The sequence below is a fragment of the Nannobrachium achirus genome (genome assembly GCF_963921795.1).
Source record: "Nannobrachium achirus genome assembly, chromosome: 1".
NCBI classification, from domain to species: domain Eukaryota; kingdom Metazoa; phylum Chordata; class Actinopteri; order Myctophiformes; family Myctophidae; genus Nannobrachium; species Nannobrachium achirus.
In genome coordinates, this window is record NC_137810.1 from 47,326,112 (window position 1) to 47,349,766 (window position 23,655).

The 23,655-nt window shown below is 42.0% G+C and overlaps 1 protein-coding gene across 1 annotated transcript; it reads left to right on the top strand.

Moving 5' to 3' along the window:
• The first annotated feature begins 3,000 nt into the window (after positions 1-3,000).
• Positions 3,001-23,336, top strand: fbxl5 (F-box and leucine-rich repeat protein 5). Its single transcript, XM_080724723.1, has 12 exons — positions 3,001-3,115; positions 4,584-4,799; positions 10,982-11,077; positions 11,268-11,330; positions 11,478-11,610; positions 12,637-12,825; positions 14,364-14,489; positions 15,534-15,691; positions 16,312-16,394; positions 16,876-17,607; positions 18,205-18,353; positions 20,061-23,336. Exons 1-12 carry the CDS (start codon positions 3,026-3,028, stop codon positions 20,135-20,137), a joined length of 2,112 nt encoding a protein of 703 aa, XP_080580849.1. The 5' UTR covers positions 3,001-3,025; the 3' UTR covers positions 20,138-23,336.
• The last annotated feature ends 319 nt before the right edge of the window (positions 23,337-23,655 follow it).

Here is a 23,655-nt window from a genome sequence, read left to right on the forward strand (position 1 = left end):
GATTGTGTGGGAAAATAGCACAGTAATGGTGAAAAGCCTATTCAAGTAGAACGAAGCCTTGAATGTAGCACTTGTGCACATGAGCTTTCATTGTTCTAGTTCTCTTATTTGATATAGAGAGAAACATTGTAATGTTTTAATGCCCTCCCTTGAAAACTGTGATTCACTCGGGACTACAGTACGCTCACATCATAGATTAGATTTTAACCATTTAAACGGCCGCTGACATCTAAAAAAGGGGGGAAAAAATCTATTTTATTTGCTAATATTTGGATGAAAAAAGGGGAAAAAACTTCTATTTTATTTGCTAATATTTGGATGATGTCATTGTGAGAATGCGCAATAAGCCAATCAAATTCATTTACTGTATTCACTGTACATTCTCTCAATTTCTACCCTTGCCCGCACCAACTTCCTTGCACTAAACACGGAAGTGACTATATATAAACCTGTGTATATAAAAATTATATTTCCACACAAATCTCTCTGTTACATCAACATTGTTCATGTGAATATGTTTGTTTATGCTTAGCCTATTAATTGAAATGGTGAAAACGTTAAAATTAGTGCTCTCTGGGGGGAGACTCGACTTTCCCCGGCTACCACTACCAGCTCTCTACGGGGCAGAGATGGGAGACAGGCTGGCTCTTTCTGACCGGGGAGAAATGCCTAAACTAAATCAGGGAACGCAATGCAGAAAGTCCCATACAAGAGGCGGCCCAAACCAAGACTACTGTATATTGACTACAGTTTAACTTGACTGCCATATAAAAACATGCAGTCCTTGACTCTCACTATCTGGAGGACATTCTCTCTAGTAGTGGGGGAGGCCAGGTGGCTGCACTCAACTCTTATTGGCCCCGGCAGGTAACATTTTCCAATTTAATTTGGTTCCATTTGTACACTCTCAGAGTTAGATTTACATTGATGATTCTACAGTGATGATTGCACACGGTCACACACGCACGCGCACGCACGCACGCACACACGCACACACACACACACACACACACACACACACACATACATGTGTGTATAACCTACTATATAGTGTATGTAAATTATGTATTTACCGTAAATCTAGGAGGCGGGGTCTTCTTGGCTCTTGAGTATTTCAGTCTCTACCACAGCTAGGCCTGCACGACAATCCTCTAAAAAGAACATGCACGACGCACGCACGCACGCACGCACGCACGCACGCACACACACACACACACACACACACACACACACACACACACACACACACACACACACACACACACACACACACACACACGGTCATTATTTACAAAGCTTAAATGGCATTTTTTTTCACTATGTTTGGCTCAGATGGATCTCTTCAGTACTGGGCTGGGCACCAGGGGTGTCACAAGGGGGGGAAAGAGTTACTAGGGCCCAAGGTGGAGGGGCCTTAATAATTTTATACTTTAACTAATAAAAAATTGCAGATCTACAAGCTCGCAGCACAGCACTGAGTCCTGCGCTGTGAGCTTGTAGATCTGCTATTTTTGAAAAGCCGTGAAAATGTGTGCAAATCTTTGAATATATGTATTTTTTAAGCGATCATTTGTAACTCAAATGTTGCTTCTGGGGGCCCCTGGAACTAAATATTTTGAAATGAGGGTCCATGGCCAAATACATATCATTTTGGGGGTCCTTCACGTGAAAACGTTTGAGCACCACTGGCATAGAAAAAAAAACCTAAGAAGGATTTGAAATATTCAAAGACTTGCACAAATGTTAACGATTTTTCAAAAATAGCAGATCTACAAGCTCGCAGCGCGGCACTCAGTGCTGGGCACATATAGGCCTACTCCCAAATCTGTGGAGGAACCATGATCAGCAAACACCAAAACCCATTGATAGGGACAAGCAACCCCAAACACTGCCTGTGACAATATGTGTCAGAGTGCATTTGAATGGTTAATAATTTTCTTACAGTTGTCTCATAAAAAAGTGTGACAATTACATGGTCTCCCCTCGTTGTCATGTTTGCCAATTTTGAAATATTGGAGTGGGGCATTTCAAAGAATAGCTTTTATAACAGTTAATTCATAATAGTAGCCTACATCATTATCTGCTGTACTCACTTGTCTTTAAGTTGTCAGTATTTCTGTGAAAGTCCTGTTGGATGAGGGTTTTGTAGAGAGTGTCACCACCCAAACTACTGTCGCCGTTTTTTTAGATTTACTGAGAAACTCCTGGAGCTGCCCATACCTTCCTCACAGCCACACTTCTCTTCCCTGCCCAAATATGTGCTCTTATCTTTCTTGGCTACAGCCCCCCTGGCTGGACTACGGTCCTGCATTGCCACCTGGTGCCAAAAAAACTGTTGAGGTAAAGGCATGGTGTATGACAAGAGAAAGAAATCCCAATTGAAATACAACTTTATTAACAGTTTGCAAAAAGTACAGTGGAACAATTATACAATGGTAAATGCTAAAAGGATAACACAAAAAGCCCTAAAGGTCGTGTTTTTATTGTGGTTGTTTAGTTGTAGTAGTAGCAGTAGTAGTAGTATAATTATTTTTATAATAATACTACTATCGTCATTATCATCATCATCATCATCGTTTGTCTGTCATTCAATGTTATATGAGATACACAAAGGTTTCCTAGTGTAAATAAATAAATAGTGTAAATAAGCCAAAAAGCTTACTAGGATCTCCTTTGTTGACCTTGTAGCCTAGTCAACTGTACTGTCGACATGACGATACAGTACACTGAAGACTTTATTAGAAGTTTGCATAGGAAAAGATGTTTCATGATGAAACTATCAATCGTCAATATTTATATTATTTAATTGGTGCACGCCTGAAACGTTAACTTCCACAACCAACCAGCAGCAAGCAGTTGCCACAACAACCAAACTGTGTCCAATCACAGCGCGTCGGTCCGCCCGGACCATGGGATTGTGTAGTGTGTGAACACGCCTCCTCCTCCTCCTCCCTCCTCTACGTGACAGGAGTGTGTTGTGTACGATGATGATGACGCAGTACCGTGGAGCTCCAGTCGGTGTGTGATGAAGATGGCTCCCTTTCCAGACGAGGTGGATGTTTTCACCGGCCCGCACTGGCGAATGAAGCAGCTGGTGGGCCTCTACTGCGACAAGGTGTGTACGAGGAAGCCCTTTACAAAGCAACATGGACGTTTCACAAAGTGGAACATACGAGTCGAGGCTAGTAGAAAGGCAGGCCGCGAAGCTTCCTCCTCCCATACTGTGCTAACCCGAGCAACAGCAGAGCTAAACATGCTGCGCACGTTTAGCTCTCGGACGGTTAGCAGAGGAACCGTTGGAGCCACTAGTACAGTACTGGGCTTCTGTTGGACTGTTTTCATATCGTTTGCAACCCGTTCGTCGGCTAATAATCGATTAATCGAGGGTTACGGATATATGACTGCGACACTGATGTTCTGTTGTCGTCTGGTTGTGCTGTTGTTAATAGTTATACTCTCATTGTAAACACTGATACATACTTACTGTCACACAGACACACACACCCCTGTTCTCTCTCACTCTATCCTGTTAGCCTGCAGCTCAACTTGGTGAGCTAAAGTTAGCTTCTTATGCAACGCGACGACGGGCTTGCCATGTTGTTGTTGCTGCGGTTCCGAACAGCGTTTCATTTGATTAGATGGTTGAACACTTGACACTGGTCTGGTCTCCAAACCCATGGGTTAATCTAACTAACGGTGGCTGCTGGTGCGACATCAAACGACAGTCTGAGCGCCACACAGGCTGTACTGTAGCATTACCTCTGTCTGTTCTCTGTCATCCATAGAAAACTAATATTTATTCACAACAAAACTAATATGTATATTATACATATTAGATTTGTTGTGTATACATTTTATAATGAAATACTAAACATTTGCCCTGCTGCATGGGACCAATGATACAGCCAAAAAGGGACACAATTTCTATTGTTGTTGTTGTTACCTTCATCTTTCATAATCAACTTTATTGTCACATCACACGATTACATGTGTAAAGGAGTTGTTTAAAACCTTTTATGTGTAGTACTGTGTACAAGCTCTCAACAAAAGAAGAGTTAGATTGAGCAAGAAAGAATTGAGAAGAAAGGAACAAGGAAGGCTCAGAGTCGAATTATGTAGTGTTCAATATACATAAGGTTCATAAAATGAGGTGCATTAAAAAAAACTGCTTAAATATATCCTATTTATCCACTGTTGAGGAAGCCTGAAGTACAACAATGTCCATTTCCGTAAAGCTGCTATGCAGTGTTCAAAAAGAAACTTTGTTTTTTATATACCCTCTATATATAACATGAATATAACGACACAATATGAACAAGCTCTGTTTTGCACAATGCTGTACCCCCTCCAACTGTATATACTCTATGTTCCTCATTTTCAACAGTTTTTATTATATTTTGACACTTGCTTTGGCAATGTAAACCTATGTTTTCTCCTGCCAATAAAGCTCCTTTGAATTGGGAAAAATTAAATTGAATCACAATACCATGAACCCTGTGAACGGGCTTTGTGAATGCCAACGTTCTCATGTTTATTTAAGGAACGCTCCTGAATAACACGTTTTTCCCTCTCTGTCCCCTCAGCTGTCGAAGACCAACTTCTCCAACAACAATGACTTCCGCTCCTTCCTCCAGTCGCTGTGTGCCACCTTCAAGGAGTTCAAGATGCACGAGCAGATCGAGAACGAGTACATCATCGGCCTGCTGCAGCAGCGCAGCTGCACCGTGTACAACGTGCACTCGGACAACAAGCTCTCCGAGATGCTGTCCCTCTTCGAGAAAGGACTGCGCAACGTGAAGGTGAGTTAATTAATTCGGGCATTGAAGGAAGCATGAGCTCAGTTGGTGGGGTCTCCCCGGGTTGGCAGAGGGAGAGTAGCGCCCAGGATTACTGCTTAAGCAATTGGCACTGGGTGAAAAATGGGTTACAAAAATTGTGGGATAAATAAATATAAATGATATAATACATTTAAAAAGATATACATATTTTAAAGTTATACCATGTAACTTTTTTTATAAAACAAATCTTAAAATGGTCCTAACTGTTAAATCGCTAAAGTTTTAGAACCCCCACTCCGTTATTTTCAGCTTCAAAAGCCTTCTCTTTATATGTTTTCTATGAGCCGTGAGGGGGGGAGAATTTCGCGGCAATATGACGTCATCATACTACCGGCCAATCACAGCGAGGGTTATACACTGCCGGCCAATCACAGCGCATCTTGGATTGGGGTCGCTAGGGCGGCCATATTTGTAGTCTCCCGTGTGTTTCTATACTCTGGTGCACGGTGAAGCTTGGGTGAAGGAGTGTATCTCCGGAATGGCTGAACGCACAGCAACCAGGGACCCCTCAAAAGATAGATCTCGGCTAGGTGGAGGCAGACGCGGGGGTGTGAGAACCGAAAAACGGCCGAAAGACACGGACGCGACCGAGGTTTGCTATAGAGCTACTGACCACAAGTTGAGCAACTTACACAGTATAGCTTTAAGTCAGAAATGTTAAGGGCAGCGTCTTTTTACAATTTCTTTCAATTATTTCAGAAGATTTTCAAATATTTCCCAACATCTTTCTCCAATGTAAAAAACAAAACATGATTTTTTCCCCCCAAAAGTAAAAACATATTTTTTTACTACATTTTTAAGAAATAATAAAAATAGCAGATCTACAAGCTCACGATAAGACACGTTGCGAGATAGCCGAGCTTGTAGATCGGCCATTTCATTATTTTCATCCATCTTTTACTTTATTACCGCTTAATGCGCTTATACAGGACACCCAAGTTTTGGTCTTGAGTTGTAAAAAGAGTTTGGAAACCCCTGCATTAAGAGGAGACACTGAAGCAGAGACGTTACATGTCTGGAGCTGTGCTGTGTGTCAGTGTGACTCAGCAGACAAGTGGTGCTGGTCTGGTTTCAGCTGTGAGGCCCGCTGGGCTCAGCTGCTGCTACATGACCATTATGACAAATAACAGTTGGGTCAGACACTCACAAGGCACACCAGCAAATAATGGAGGCCTTGTTGGGTTGAGCAAGCACTCAAACTTATTTTTATGGTCTGGCACACAAACAGAAAAACATCTTGCTTTCAGAATTCAGCAAAGTATATTTTGTGTGAAAAAAGTGAATATGTGATTTTATGTTCACACAGTACTTTAAGCACAGGCGAACATTTGCTGATTTAGTTGTTTTTGGTAAAGAGATTTGGTGTAGAGGTAAAAAGAGGGGTGTAGACACCTAGGTGATCTGGGGGGTCAATTCAAATATTGGGCTTAAAGTGGTTAAGCCCTGTTTGCAACAATGTCCAAAAAAATCCAACATGATCAGTTTTACTGACATTCAACTAAGTGCGGCAGTTCAACATTCCACTGACAAACTGACTGCAGGTTGCCCTTGGATTTGACATGCACACATACTGTACATACAGTACGTGTATGGAACACTAGCACACAGCTGTTGGAATGTCGTTGTACTAGCCATACATTAGCCATTATACCATTGGCCTGTGAGTAGCCACAGCAGGCATCATAAGTAGCGCCTCGCTGATATATGGGTCTGGATGATGTATATCTGCCATTATTTAACTTTTTTTTAAGACATCGGTTTTGTAAAAATGTTCTAAAATATGATAGCAGATCTACAAGCTTGTAGATGGAAATTATGTTTGACCATAGGTCAAAACATTGTTAATCCCATTGTTAATTGGGCTCCAAAATCAGGATCGGCATCGGCCCCAGGAATCTGACATCGTTCTGGCTCTAGTCATAAGTGCCAGTTCCATAGAGTTGGTGCTCTGCTGCAGAAAGACAGGAAACTAGATTTCTTTGCGGCTACAGTGACATGGCAGGTTGAGGTGTTTTTTTCTCACAAAATGGCAGGTTTAGAAATAGAAGTCTCTAAGGCTGGTTATGTAAGATGCGTTGGTTTGGATGTTTATGGTCTCTCTGTACGTATATTGTATGGACCTGACGAGAAGAAAGCCATATGGGCAAAGAAGTGGGTTAAAATGTTGACCTACTTGAGTTCCGTTTGTGTAATGGAGGCAGACCGATTGAATCGAGAGTTATTGTTCACTAGCTTACGGGGAAACGAAAAAATGGGCTCTCCCGAATGGCGCAATTGTGTTGAAGCTGACTTCCGCTCTGTCTCAATCAGTTTGTAAAAGCGGAGAGGAAAATTCCATTGTCTGTGATAGTCCCTCAAACTTGGAAATCTTCCATATGAAACTGAGAGAGAATGCTTGATTACAACTGAGAGAAGGCTCTCAGTTGTAAGGCTGCTTTTAAGTATTTATTAATAAGTAATGTGGTGTGCAACCTTTTCATGCTGCCCGTGCAAACGAAATAAAAAGTGCCTGAAAGACATGAGTGATGTCGGTAATCCCTCTGATTGTTTTGTTACTATGTCTGTGTAGCACTTTGTGGCTCATGTCTAGAAAGGTGCTATATAAAGAAAGTTATTTTTGTAAAGAACGTTACACCAGTTAAAAAACGTGATTAGTGCCCGCATTCTTTCTTATTTACTACTTAATTGTTGTGTGATCTAAACGGCTATTTTTATCTCCATACAATAATATAACAAATAAGTTATGGGACTTTTAAAACAGAACGTGCTCCCGTGTCATTACATAATACATATGGTACTTGTGGTCTTTTCAAATGGTTTGTGTTTTTTTGGAAAGTGTCTTTCCCACTTCCCTTTCTTCGTTATCGCTGCACATTTTACATTCCACCTGGACACCGTTTGTCTTCACTCAGGGCTTCTCTTCATAAACTTGTCCTCAATATTGTCTGATCTCTTTTTGTTAGCTGTAGTTGGACCTTTGGTATGCTGCCTGGGTCAGTCCTGTGTTCATTCAGGCTGTGCTGCTCCCATGATATGTTTTGTTGGGCTTCACTTGCTAACCTGATCATCAGTAGACAGTGGATGTTATGAATTGTTTTTGTCTTGTTTTTCACTCCTGAGATCGCCCAAGAAAACATTGTGATCGACCTCTCCATCTTCTTAAGACATGATTACTAACCTCCTGTTGTAACAGCTGGTTGTGCAGCTACACGAATACACACCAGTAAGACTCCCTAATCGGGAGATAAGCGACCGTTGGTCGCTTATCTCCTGTCACACTGCTGACATCAGTATGACATCACACCGTACACAAATGACCCTTATATAAGACCGGCATTATCTACCGACAGATTAGTAACAAGATGTCAAAATCATTGAAGGTTTACCCTACTAACCAACTGTTTACCATAGCAACCATGTTTTTTACCTTAGCAACCAACTGTTTACCCTAGCAACCAACTTTTTACCACAGCAACCATGTTTTTTTTACCCTAGCAACCAACTGTTTACCCTAGCAACCAATTGTTTACCATAGCAACCATGTTTTCTTACCCTAGCAACCAACAGTTTACCCTAGCAACCAACTGTTTACCATAGCAACCATGTTTTTTACAGGGCCTGGGATTGATGACATCAGAAATCTCCATATATGGGCATGAAAGGGATTTTGTTTCTGGAAATATGTCTGTGGGGTGCCACATTTGGAATAAAACACTTACATCACACATCTGGATATCCATACAGCCCATCTAGTTTGCCTGTGTCCATTTATGCCCATATATCTGATGACATTGGGACAATGATCTCCATATATGGGCATAAAACTTATGTTAATTAGTAAAGCCTGGGGATCTCCATATATGGGCATGAGGGGTACCCTAAAAGGGCATCATCTGGGAATAGCAAATATAGTTATCCTAGAAAGTGAAAATCTTACATCAAAGGCCATAACTACCTACCTACCACCATTCTGCATTCCTCATTAAACTACCTACCAGTAAGATGCCTAAGGGAGAAAAGCAAAGGGCGAGGTTGCACCATTTCTTGGTCTTCTGGCCAGTGATGTATATCGGACCATTTAACCATATATGGAGACATCTGGTACCCAAAGATATTCACAGATATGGGCTTAATATTGATGACATAAGGGATCTCCATATATGGGCGTAAAAGGGATTTGGTTCCCCTGGCATCACAGGGATCTCCATATATGGGCATAAAATGGATTTGGTTACCCTGGCAACACGGGGATCTCCATATCTCCATATATGGGCATAAAAGGGATTTGGTTCCCCTGGCATCACAGGGATCTCCATATATGGGCATAAAAGGGATTTGGTTCCCCTGACATTACAGTGATGTCAGTGGCTGGTTCTACAGAGGGGATCTCCATTTATGGGCATAAAAGGGAATGTATGTATGATGATGTCAGATATCATAGACGTCATAGGACTTTCACATAACGAATAACTGAGTAAGCATGTAAACCCGTAAAATCTATATTTGGGCATGGCTGATTTATGACCTCATCATGATGACACGAGCAAACACAGCTGAATTGTATAAATGATCAGTGCAGAAACCAACAGAAGTATTTGACCAAGACTCTTCGATTTAAACATCAACAAAGGTGTGACGTTTGTTGATGGTCACAAAACGTGACGGACGGACGGACGGACGGCCGGTGGAGGTTTTCATAGTAAACTGCTCCCTAACGGTCGCAATGACATGTGTAGCCATAATCCACTGTGATTGTGTTGAATTGTCAGAGGTTGTTAATGAGGACGGGCTGTAATGTTTGTAAGCTATTACACCAGTAAGACTCCCTAATCGGGAGATAAGCGACCGTTGGTCGCTTATCTCCACAAATAGGCCAAAAGTTTGTTTTACCAATTATCAAGACATACGGGCAGTTGACAGTTTGCCATGGTTACTCATTGAAGTTGAATCTCCATATATGGAGACATAAGTTGCTCATACCATAGCAACCATGTTTTTTACAGGGCCTGGGATTGATGACATCAGAAATCTCCATATATGGGCATGAAAGGGATTTTGTTTCTGGAAATATGTCTGTGGGGTGCCACATTTGGAATAAAACACTTACATCACACATCTGGATATCCATACAGCCCATCTAGTTTGCCTGTGTCCATTTATGCCCATATATCTGATGACATTGGGACACTGATCTCCATATATGGGCATAAAACTTATGTTAATTAGTAAAGCCTGGGGATCTCCATATATGGGCATGAGGGGTACCCTAAAAGGGCATCATCTGGGAATAGCAAATATAGTTATCCTAGAAAGTGAAAATCTTACATCAAAGGCCATAACTACCTACCTACCACCATACTGCATTCCTCATTAAACTACCTACCAGTAAGATGCCTATAGGGAGAAAAGCAAAGGGCGAGGTTGCACCATTTCTTGGTCTTCTGGCCAGTGATGTATATCGGACCATTTAACCATATATGGAGACATCTGGTACCCAAAGATATTCACAGATATGGGCTTAATATTGATGACATAAGGGATCTCCATATATGGGCGTAAAAGGGATTTGGTTCCCCTGGCATCACAGGGATCTCCATATATGGGCATAAAATGGATTTGGTTACCCTGGCAACACGGGGATCTCCATATCTCCATATATGGGCATAAAAGGGATTTGGTTCCCCTGGCATCACAGGGATCTCCATATGGGCATAAAAGGGATTTGGTTCCCCTGACATTACAGTGATGTCAGTGGCTGGTTCTACAGAGGGGATCTCCATTTATGGGCATAAAAGGGAATGTATGTATGATGATGTCAGATATCATAGACGTCATAGGACTTTCACATAACGAATAACTGAGTAAGCATGTAAACCCGTAAAATCTATATTTGGGCATGGCTGATTTATGACCTCATCATGATGACACGAGCAAACACAGCTGAATTGTATAAATGATCAGTGCAGAAACCAACAGAAGTATTTGACCAAGACTCTTCGATTTAAACATCAACAAAGGTGTGACGTTTGTTGATGGTCACAAAGGTGTGACGGACGGACGGACGGACGGACGGACGGTGGAGGTTTTCATAGTAAACTGCTCCCTGACGGTCGCAATAACTTGCCTAAATGCTGTGTTTCCAGAATGAATACGAGCAACTGAACTATGCCCAGCAGCTGAAGGAGAGACTGGAGGCCTTCACGCAGGACTTTCTGCCCCACATGAAGGAAGAGGAAGAGGTAGAAAACATCCCCCGCCATTTCTTTTTTTAATTAATGAGAAATATTTCCTGTAAACCGATAAGCTCTGTGTTGCACCCAAGAACAACTTGCAGAATTTAAAAAATGTTGTTGGATGAAACCTGCTTCCTTGGGGAACAATGGTTGGCACTGTTCGCATTTCTTTATAAACCAAGGAGTTGTGTTGCAGGTGTTTCAGCCCATGCTCATGCAATACTTCACCTACGACGAGCTCAAGGACATCAAGAAAAAGGTCATTGGTGCTACAGCTATCGATTATTTCAATAAGTTACAGCTATGGATTGTTCTATAGATTATTTCAATAAGTCACTGCATAATGTGTTTTTCCCCCATAATCAAATAAAGCGATTAGTTAAATGAACTGTTTCACCCCCTTCAGGTGATAGCTCAGCACTGCAACCAACAGCAGTGGAACTGTGCAGCCGAGGTGCTGAAGGGACTCAGTCTGTGGAGCCAGGCGGAACAGCTGCAGAAGGCCTTCAAATACGCTGACCACGAGAAGACCGATGATGGTGGGTCCATGTCTCAACACAGACTCCAAACCTGCTCTATTAGCCATCGCCCCCAAGTATTCTTTGAGTTTGAGTTTTACAACCGACAAGTATAATGTGAGGATGCTCGAGGGGCAGGGGACAGGGTAAAGAACGTGTCCACCACTGTGTATGCTTTGAAGCCATTATGGTGGATCTGGCTTGCTGAACATACAGTATATGCGAACATAATTGGCTGTGTTTGAGGGAGGGAAGCAGGTTGGGGAGCGCAATCTTTGTTGCTGCGCTAGTGACTCATGCAGGCTGGGACGGCGTCTGTCAGTGGAGTGTGCTGAACGGGTCCTGTTGGTGACTCCTCCATGGCAGGTGTGCTGGTAGACTGCAACAACATTGGCAACAGAAATGTGTGAGGAGGGTTAATTGGCATAATAATTGTCTACCTCAAATCGAAGGTGTCTGCTGCCCACAAGAGCTGTTGAAATCTGGGTAAGGCAATTGATTAAGACTCAATCGCCCAATAGAAAAACTGTGAAATGAAAAGTATGTAAAGTTATAATGACTGTCCCTAAATAAAGAATATAAAATAAAAACAATCATGCGCCATGGGGGTGACTGTACCCAACAGGTGCTGAGCATGAATCACTGAATACAGCCACCAAATCCAGCATACCATCTCTTTAGTAAATAAATATTTTCGAGCGATAGAAATAAGTAGATTATCATCGTCGGTCGAGTGAATGGACAAAATTGCCTTTTATAGAAAAAAAAAGAAGAAAAGATAAACACCATTTTGGGAAGAGAACAACAACTAAAGGTGAGAGAACCTCTGAGTCCGGAATTCTCCTTTAACCTGCAATTTCTAAGATTTGAATTATGTAGGTTGCAGTCTGGGAAAGGAGGATGAGTAATCGTCTCATGTTACAAGACACAGACAAACAAGCAGGAGGTGTGGCCACCCAGCCCATCTCACCTCTTCAGTATAAAACACAACATTCGCAGAGAGCCCCCTTTTTCAAGGCCGACCCGTTTTGCTTCGTTGCTTCCCAGAACTGGAGCCGACGGGCCATTCCTCCTCGACCCACATCTCCCAGCTGCCTACCGAGATCCTACTGAGACTGTTCCACTACCTGAGCCCCGAGGATCTGTGTCACTGCAGCCAGGTGTGCAGCACATGGGCAGTGCTGGCCAGGACGGGCTCTCTGTGGAGGCACCTCTACCCTGTACGCTGGGCCAGAGGTACGTAGGCTGCTGACTGAGGAATGAATGTGTTATTATTGACTTGAGGATTCATAGTTGGTGCTTGAAACACACGTAAGTAGAGTACAAATATATTCTGCTGCTGTTGACATGTACATCATTAACCACTTAAGCCCCTATTTTATATTTAGGCTTGTAAAATGTATTTCACCTGTAATTCAAGATTCAAGATTAATTTATCTAGTCCCGAAGGAAATTTGTCTTGGACATGCAGGCTGCTACATAACATACAACAGGACAAGACAAACGGAAAGAAAGAAAAATTACAACGAATAATGTAATGATGACGTGCCCAACATTGGGACACCAGGATTAATGTGGTAAATAAATATATTTCAATATATGAAAAAAAAAAAAACCTTGGAAGGTCTTCATCAGGGCGGAAAATGCCCAAATTTTCCACCCTGATGAAGAGGGCAAAACATGTTGGCAGTTGCCTTTTAAATAAATAAAGGCTGTTCCTCTTTTTAATCCTGAGTGCCCGGATCGTCTCTTGTTCTTTCATTTGTCTTGATCCTGTTTGCCCTTTTTACCTCCGGCGAGCGCCTGGTTGAACTTGTTTTTTAGATTTCAATATAGTTGACAAAAAAAAGTATTGAGTTCTAACAGAAGGATTTTCATTCTCCTTCACTGTCGATATCCAGTGGCCAGAATCAAAAAGTGAGGACTAAAGGCCTGTCCATACTTTGACCGAAACAACTGGTTTCGGTCAAAAGGTCCGTTTCGACTACAAAATGACATCACTCGCGACTTCTGAAAAGCATTAGATAGTGATTGACGCTTAACCGTGTCATTGGAGGGCTGAAAATGTTTTATGCCGACTCAACTTTCTGTTTTGTTTTGTAGGTCGTCGCGCAGCAACAAGTGTCGGCCGTCAGTTAGTATCTTCATGTGATTAGCTTTCATTGAGAATGACTTTGTAGCCTGACACTTTGTCGCTGCCAGTGTGAACGTATACTGATTTATCTGTTATGATAGAAATATGTGGAGCAGGCTATCCTAGTCTGGCCAATGCCCAAATTGGAACAGGGAAAATCCTTTTTTTTCCTATCGATTACTCACCCAATGGAGACTTGAATTCATGGATATGTTTTTGTCGCATTCTTAAGCCAATAATTTGATGACTGCTGTGCTGCCTCTGGGCAACTGAATTTCCCCTGTGGGATAATAAAGGTATCTATCTATCTATCTATGACCAGCAATGGTTCTCTATGGAGACGCTAAGTGCCTCCATGCTGAAAAACGTTCATATATTTTCAAACATTTTCAAAAATAGTGGAAATAGCAGATCTACAAGTGATATCAATGTTCTTTTAAAGTATAAAGTTGTCAAATATGTAAGTAATTTCTTTGTATATTTAGGTTATATGTCGTATCTGCCATGTAGCAAATTCAAAGCCTACAAGCCAAACAGAAATGTAATTGTCAACACAATTAAATCGTTTATTCGGGTGACAACGAATCGTCATGTAAAATGTCCTAATCGTGACAGTCCTACCTCTGTCTGCACAATGCAGGGGATTACTACAGCGGTCCTCCTGGTGACCTGGACCTGGAGCCAGACGAGGTGTGGGTGAAGAGCAGACAGGACGAGGGCCGCGCCTACCAGGAATGGGACGAGGACGCAGACGTAGATGAGACTGGTGAGTGTTGATCTCCAGTGTCCGTATCAGGGAGAACGGCAAATGGAGCTATTGCCCCGCATACAAGATGACCAGGAAATGGGGGTTTGTGTTAAAAGTGCTGTTTTAAGCTATTTGCTTTTTACATATTGTTCGCCTCATAGCACAATCGCCCAAGTCATTTCTTTTGCCAAATTGACATTTCTGCCTAATTCTACTCTCCTAACACTGCTGCTTCATTGTGCCTTATTGCCTACGGTCCTTCAGCCAATCAGAATGCTTGTTACATTCAAAAGATTACTTAGAGTATTATGCTATGAGGCTAACCTTTTGACTTAAGCTGATTGATTGATTGATTGATTGATTGATTGATTACTTTATTAGAAGTTTGCATAGGAAAAGTTACAGAACAGTACAGTTTTAAGTTTCAGCCACCTGTAAGTGACTTTTCAGAGTGCTTTTAAAGGAGGGCAGGGATTTACCCTCCTTTAACGCCGTCGGTAGGGCGTTTGACATTTTTGAAATTATTTTCAATGTAACAAGCATTCTGATAGGCTGAGAACATTACATTTCTTCTCTCCTGAAAACCAAAATATGAGTTAGGCACCTGATTCAGAGGCGCAGAGTTTTGTCCACGCCACTGGGGGCTGCCGCTGAACCCATTTTGAAACCCGAAAACCCCCCCACCTAAAAGCTGCAGCAAAATGTGAATTTTCCTGTGGGTGTCTTGTCTGTCCGGGGCTAATCTCGCAAACCACTGGACCGATCAGGCCCAAATCGTTTGCAAAATGCCACAGCTGCTCTAGTAAAGTTTGATTGAAGAATTTATTAGAAGGTTGCATAGGAAAACATACAGTTTCATGACAGTACAAATCTCTGGTACAAGGTCAACTAAAAGGAGATCCTAGTAAGCTTTTTGGCTTATTTACACAGGAACCACTTTATATATCTCATATAACATTGAAAGACAGACGGAGAGAACACAGTACTTTGCATAGGATATCATCAATAACAATATCAAGTAGAAATTACCTACAGCACTTGAGTAAATGTACTTGGTTGCAGATGTGTGCGGTCACAAGGAAGGCTCCCACCAGGCCATCAGCACCGCTCAGAGAGAGAAGAAGCTCCTCAATGGCTTGATCCACCACCTCCTCCCAGCAGTGGGTCCTTCTGTCAAGTCCATGGTTCTGGCCTACAGTTCCACGCTCTCCAGTAAGATGGTACGCAATCTCCCTCTCATCCTCAATGTCACACAGAATGTTGTTGCTGTCGGGCAGAAACCTCTCATCTCCATAGTCTAACTTTTTGTGTGTGTGTTTTTCTAACGCCCTACTTGAACCAGCAAGAGCAAGATCTCTTCTGGCATCCCCGACCCGTGGGACGTGACCCCATTAGGGGACAAAGGTTAGCATTTCACCAGGTTAGCTTACACCAGCGTGGGGACGAGAGCGTGCGTCCCCGCGGTGAGAGGGAGCGTTGGCAGGTTAGAATTTCACCAGCGTTAGTTTTACTGAGGTTGCCAGCGCTCCATCCGGTGGGGACGCGATCCCGGGTCGGGGACTCCAGAAGAGCTCACCCTCCCTCCATACCACAGCGTCACATGAAAGCATCAAAAGTAGCAGATCCACAAGCTCGAAACGTTTCTGAGCTTGTAGATCTTGTAGACTCTGTTTTTGAATTTGAATCCTGAAAAGGAATTGTTTTGGACATAGGTTTCCACCCGACAGCAACCATATACCATACCTGTATGTGTAATAGTGGCAGTGAATGTAAACATTGCCCGAGATCAGATGGACTCGGTTTGCTTTTTCTTTTTTTAAATGAGTTTGTTCTCATCCAGGTGCGTCAGATCCTCAGCCTCTGCCCTAACATCACTCACCTGGACTTGACCCAGACTGATGTTACAGACTCTGCATTCGACAGGTAACCAGTGCACCATACTCACATGTATTATCCACACAGTCTCATCACTGTGTAATAGCTATGCTTTGTTATTTAAATCTACATACAGTAGAATTAAACATTTTATTGTGTATTTTGCTAAATATAAGTACTATTAGTGTTGGTTTCCCCCTGCCCCAGTGATAAAAACACCACACTGCCTTTGTAGGACCTACAAAAGGGCATAAGCTTTTAGTGACCTCTAGAGGAAGTCACATTTTGACATTGGCGTGTTAGAATCATATGGATGAGAGCAGAAGACATTTATTATCAGTAAAAACACTTTATTCTCTTCTTTAGTCACAGGAATGCGGTCAACAAAACAAGGTGTAGTTCCATCATCCACCAGTAGCTACCGCTAATTCTCCACATATTTCACGTACCCAGTGTAGCCATCAGGAGAAATCACGCATTTGACTATGAATCCAAACAATACTGGTGTGTCTCTCTCGGTCTCCTCCAGCTGGTCTTCTCCGGGGTTCTGTCACTCACTGCAGCACCTGGACCTGTCGGGCTGCGAGAAGCTCACCGACCTCACCCTGAAGAAACTGTCCCTGGGCCTGGGAGACCTGGCGTCGTCGTCCTCCTCCTCGCCGCTGGAGAAATACTGTGAGCGACGCACGGTGCTCCTGAAGAGCTCCCCGATGGCCCTCTCCCTGCTGGACGAGAGGAGCCTGCGCCCGGCCGCCAGGAGACGCCAGGCCCTCATCTTCAAGCAGCGGCCGGGCCACCGAGCCGCCGCCGGCCGGTCAGTGGCCGCCCAGGTCTGGGTGCTGGACCCCCTGGACCTGGACATCGAGGACGCGGCAGAGTGGAGCCGCCACGGCGGGGCGGCCCTCCCGGACGCCAGGAGCCTGGCGGAGACGCAGCTGGCCGGAGGCTCGTGCTGCTGCAGGAGGCGTGGCCTCAGGACTGGCCTCAGTGCCTCTTACGTGCAGTACGCCGCGTCCGGGGAGAGGCTCTGCCGTCACTCCACCTGCTGCGGCGACACCACCCTCAGGACTTTAAGCGGGTCGGCGCGCGGCAGGTCGGGCACCGGCACCGGCAGGGACACTGCGGAGTTTAGGACTAAATGCTCCCGTGGGGGGCCGCAGTGTGCCAGCCACAATAACAGGACTGACCAGGCTGAGGCCAAACGCACACTGAAGTTCCTCAGCCTCTCTGGATGCTATCAAGTCACCGACCTGGGCTTGAGGTAAAGACGGCGTGGCTGCAACATGTTCAACAAAACACATTGCTTTGATAGGGCTGGGAAATATATTCAGTTCTCCAATTGGATGGATGGATAGATACATTGATTTATATAGAAAAACCCCATGCATTGTAACCACAGGTAAAACATTGGCCAAAATAATTATAGCCCAACCGATAACCCAGGGGGGGGGGGCTTTTCTGCCTTTACTGATGGTATACAGTGGAGATATAGACAGGAAATGGGGTGAGAGAGACAGGGAGTAGTCTTGCGTGGCCAGACTGTTGACAGCGGGCGACCCGATTACCAATGTTTTGACCAATATTTTGTTAAAAAGCACAACATTTTGGAATCAATAACAAAGAACAGAAATGTTTGAAAAACAAAATATTGCCCCAAATAATGGCACATATCTGGGCCAAATCGACATATCAGCCGGGCTCTAAATAGAATCCCCCTGCTTCCCGATTACTTCATGGTCTTTGAATGTGTGTATTCTGTGTAAAGCTGTATAAAATGCAGAGGGATGTTGTTGTAGCTGTCGTATACATGGATGCCACCATGCACCAAACGTGGTTCTGTTGTGTGTGTGTGTTTCAGGGCTCTGTCTCAGCGTGGAGGGCTTCCTCTGTTGGAGCACCTCAACCTCTCTGGCTGTCTGTTCATCACTGAAGTGGGCCTGCACCAGCTGGTGTCTGCCTGCCCCGCCCTCAACGATGAGCACTTCTATTACTGCGACAACATCGACGGTAACTAGGGCTGTCACCGTTAGGACATTTTACATGACCATTACATGTCACTCAGATGTAATCGCGATGAACGGTTTAATTGTGTTTGTCGTTGAAAATTACATTTCTTTTTTTGCTTTTAGGCTTAGAAGTTGCGCTTGGCAGAAATGACCCGTAACTTAAATATACAACAAAAGACTGACAATAACTTTATGCTTTAAAAAACATTAATAGTGGAAATAGCCGAATAGTCTCGTTATTTCCACTGTTTTGAAAATAAATAATATATATCAACATTTTTCAACATGGAAACAATTATGACGATGAGAAAATAATTGCGATTAGACGATTATTATGTAATAATTGTGACAGGCCTAACGGTAACACACACACAGGTTTGTATTACTGTCCCTGCTTTAGGACGATGACTTTATGAACACCATTTTTACACACTTTTTAAGTCTAACATAACAGATCAACAAGCTCAAAGCTTGCAGATTGGCTATTTTAGGTGTGTGACACTGGTGGGCGACCAAGTATAGATTGCGGACATTAGAACCCTAACCTCTAAATGTCTAATCCTAACCCCAACGTCAACCTTTTCCTAATTGTAAGCCTACTTCTAAACATATCTTTAAAAAGTTTATTTGCATTTACATTTCTGATAAGCAGCTAGCTAGTTACTCTGCCTTTTTTTTCTCCCCTGCACGCCCGATATACAGACATTTAGGTTGAAAGCATTCGTTTGAATCAGCAGTCCGTCTTGAAAGACAGACTGCTTGTGACAGACATTACTGTGCATCTGCTGAATGACAAATGATAGATGGGTGAGCAGGACTTTCACAGCTGTGTGATGATTGTAATGAAACCCAGCTAACCCCCACTCAGCGCAGCATGCATTGTTCCCAGTCTAATGCCTTTATGTAACAGATGCTGAGCTTGTGAGCTGGAAGGTAAGTGGGCGCATGCGCTATAGCTACAAAGATGCCATGTTTTTCCCCTAAAATAATCTATTGCAGGGAAAAAACAAGTCCTTGTACAAAGGTTTGTCTGATAGCCAAAACATACCTCAGTCAGATTCATCATATTCTGACAGTTTTACTCATGTTATAATATAAAAATATGAAGTCTCATGAATGAGGCAGGCTGGCAAATATAATATATTCAGTATAGCAATTTCACGATAGAGCATATACATGTATCTGTACATATACACAAGCACATACCGATGAATGAGTCGCAGTACATTAACCACTTTCAACATGGCGTCCCTACTTTGGGCAGGTCATTACAGGCCAAAGTAAAAAATGTAATTGTGAAAATAGCCGACCTACAGTATAAGCTCAGGACGCATCACATAGCAACGAGATGTGAGCTTTTAAATCACCTATGTTCAGTATTTGTCATGTCATTAAGTATATAGGGCTTAAGTGGTTGAGAGTAGGATATAATCATTATGTTAGGTCTTATGTTTTACATAATAAGCAACTGTAGTGTTTGTAATGTTGCATAGAACTGTGGTCTTGATCCTCTGAAAGTGTTCTTAATTTCCTCGAGTGACCATAACAACGGTTCCAGCTTTGCTGCCGTGTAAATCCTTGTGGTTGATTTTTCGTAACATCAGCACGGGCTACTTGACCATAATTGAAGCCTCAGCTCTTGTCCTGTGGTGTGTGTGTGTGAGTCAGTGAAAGCTCGCTTTAACTGCATCTCTTTCCTTTTCGTCAGGTCCCCACGCAGACACGGCCAGCGGCTGCCAAAACCTGCAGTGCGGCTTCCGCGCTTGCTGCCGCTCCGGGGAGTGACCAGCAGAGTAGCAGGGCAGTCGTCACTTCTCCTCCTCCCTGAACCTGTCAATGTCTCTTTATTGCACTTTAACTTTGGGAATACCATTCGCTGTTATGTGTCACTGAGAAAACATTACAAAAAAAATGTAAAGTTTGTTTCTGGATGAAACTGTATAAAGGAACGCTGGCTGCCGGCATTTCCGTTTCTGCCTGTATTTCTAGGAAATACTCCTCGTAAAAAAACACACAAAAAGGAAAATATTCACGGGTGTTGAAGTATCTGCAAAAATGTACAGTCTTGTTTCTTTTTTTTAGGCTTTGAAAAAGCTTTTGTTTTGTTTATTTGTTCCTAAAGGTTTAGAGAAACGTAAGCACCAAGTATTTTAACGTTTTTCTGTTGTGAATCAAAACTATTATTAACTACGTGCTGTAGTTTCTCATAGGTTCCCCTCACCCGCTCTCAACTGTGTTTTTCACTCAACTTGTATAGTTAGATAGCTTAAGCTGAGTGATAGTAACATACCATCTCTTTAATTAGTTTTTATGCCACGGTTTTCACTTGTACACACATACACGCATGTCTTATCATCCAGTAGATAAAGCCGTGTGGCAAACCATCAATTAATTTCTCAGCGAGGATTCTATCGATTACTTTTTCAATTAGTCAAACAATCGGGAAATTTGTTTTTATTTAATTTTCTATCGATGAATCAACTAAATTACAATTTTTATTTGACTTTTCAACTAAATTGATTAGTCTGATTAACCACTGGATTGTCTATATCTGGTGTCTATATCTGGTGGAAACCTCATAATTGTCCAAAACTGTTACTTTTCAGGATTCAAATAAAATTGTAAAACGTGTACAACATACAAGAAGCTTTAGTATCATAAAGTAGGGCATTAATACGTAAAAAACACAAATTTCAAATATAGAGATTTCTGTCAAAACGGAAACGATATATTTGTTTATAATTCGATAAATTATTGCTCCCCTACTTCAAATATTTACTTCTACAGTAATGGTGCTTAGACCCAGGGCACAAGGGGGAGGAAAGTGGGACTGAGATACTAGGGCCCAAGGTGGAGGGGCCCTAGCGACTTTAGCTATTGAAAAATAGCAGATATACAAGCTCACAGCGCGGCACCGAGTGCCGCGCTGCGAGCTTGTAGATCTATTTTTGAAAAGTTGTGAAAATGTGTGAACATCTTTATATGTATTTTTTAAGCGAACATTTCTAACTCAAATTTTGCTTCTGGGGGTCCCTGTAACTAAATATTTTGAGATCGGGGTCCGTGGCCAAATACATATCATCTTGGGGGTCCTTGACATAGGTTTCTTGCACACATTTTCACAATCTTTCAAACATAGCAGATCTACAAGCTCGCAGCCGCGCTGTGAGCTTGTATATCTGCTATTTTTCAATAGTTAACATTCATGGGGCCAGCAGTTAATCCTTGTACCCAGGGCCCAGAATTTGGTGTGACGCCCCTGCTTAGACCTGGTTCTGTCAGGAAGAATGGAGACCTGTCAGTGTGAAGGTTCTCTTACCAGAGTACAATGGAACTAAAGTAATACTAATTATTACCAGAGTAGAGTGGAAATAAAGTGATCCTGGAGTGGATGACAGAGTAACTTCATGTCCTGTAATGCAGATATTTTAGGAAAGTATGTTTAAGACATTTTGCTGCTGACAAGGATCTCTTTATGGGTGCAGCAATCGATTATTTAAAAAAGAAATCGATAGATCGGCTATTTCTGCACAACACTATGTATGGAGAAGAATAAAATTGTGCTTAAGCCTTAAAGGAGTAGTTCACCCCCAAAATGACTTTTTTTGCTATTGATTACTCATGCCATGGAGAGTAGAGTTCAATAATATTTTTTGGTTTTTGTCACATTCCTAAGACAAAAATTTGATTCGAGTAAATTTACCCCCATTGATTCCCGATCCGGAACAAATGTGGGTACATTTATTGTTATCACATTTTTGTCTTAGGAATGTGACAAAAAACTAAAAATATTATTGAACTCTAGTCTCCATGGTGTGTCAATAGAAAAAAAGTCATTTTGGGGGTGAACTACTCCTTTAAGGGGGCTCTAAATTAACCCTGAGTCTGACTCTGTAACACTGATAAAAATCTTACCATAAAAATCTTGCATAAAAGATTGCTTAGATTCGTTGATGTATACACATTTAAAAAAAAGATTATTAGATTCATTGAAAAAGTAAACGATGGGGTAATGACTAAGAAAATACATGATGGTTTCTGCCCTAGTGGCAAGTGTGTCATCATATGGTGGAGTTGATTGTTGCTTTCTGCTGCTTTGAGGTGGACTGTATTGGAGTGATGATGCTTCAGGAGATCTGAGTAGTCCTGGTTACTCAGATGATCAAACTGCCCTGAGTGCCCTCGTCATCGCCATGCAAATCCACAGTTACTGAGACATCGGGGCGAGGCTTCCCTCTAGGGCTGTCACGATATGACATTTTACATGACGATTAATTGTCACTCAAATAATTGCGATTAACGATTTAATTGCGTTTTTGTCATTGATAATTACATTTCTGTTCAGCTTTTAGGCTTTGAAGTTGCACATGGCAGATATGACACTGAACCTATACAAAGAAATTACTGACATATTTGACAACTTTATACTTAAAAAATAACATTGGTAGTGTTGTGAGCTTGTAGATCTGTTATTTCCACTATTTCTGAAAATGTTTATTAATGTATGAACATTTTTCAACATTCACGATTATGACAATTATGAACAAATATTTGCGATTATGTCAAATAATTACGATTAGACGATTATGTAATAATTGTGACAGCCCTACTTCCCTCTGACCCTGAGGTTTCAGTAGTATAGTCTTAATAACCAGTTATTTACAGATTTCATTTATGTTCTACATAATTCTCTTCTTCACAGTTGCCGTGAATAACATTGACCGTCAAGAAAATAAAGATTGTTATCTCCTTTAGCACTCCAGTGTTCTAAGCAAAGAAAATGGACCAATGCAAATATAGGGTATCCAAAGGTAGACACGTCCCCTAAATTGCTGAAATCATAATTAAATTCTTAGGGCATACTGTTGACTTGAGTCATGTCTGTGTTGAATAGATTGCATTGCAGATCAATCTTCAGGACATCCATTATTTTGCTTGTTCAAATGTCTTGCATGAGGACTTATCGGTAATGTCAAAATCAGGAAGCAGGAAAATAAAAGTATCTTGGATTTAACCATTTGCTGTTGGTCTTATTTAAACTCTAAATGCCATTGATTTAAGTGAAATTTAACACGTTTATTCTACACGTCATATGTGGTCGAGATTTAAAACAATCACGTAACAGGTTGATGGAGTTTCAAGATGCTAAAACATTGTAAGAATAATCTATTCACAAAAGTACTGTATATAAAATAGCTTTTTACTTAAGAACAAGTAAACATGTAATAATGTAAACTAACCACATTAAACCTGGGATCCCTATCAATTGTAAAAACCAAATTGGCAAAAAATAGCCAATCTAA

Bases quoted from the DNA above. Each gene is read 5' to 3' on its own strand.
- fbxl5 (XM_080724723.1), top strand. From the start codon at position 3,026: ATGAAGATGGCTCCCTTTCCAGACGAGGTGGATGTTTTCACCGGCCCG. The intron at 15,692-16,311 runs GTACGCAATCTC...GTTCTCATCCAG, and splicing joins CCACGCTCTCCAGTAAGATG to GTGCGTCAGATCCTCAGCCT. The intron at 17,608-18,204 runs GTAAAGACGGCG...TGTGTGTTTCAG, and splicing joins GTCACCGACCTGGGCTTGAG to GGCTCTGTCTCAGCGTGGAG.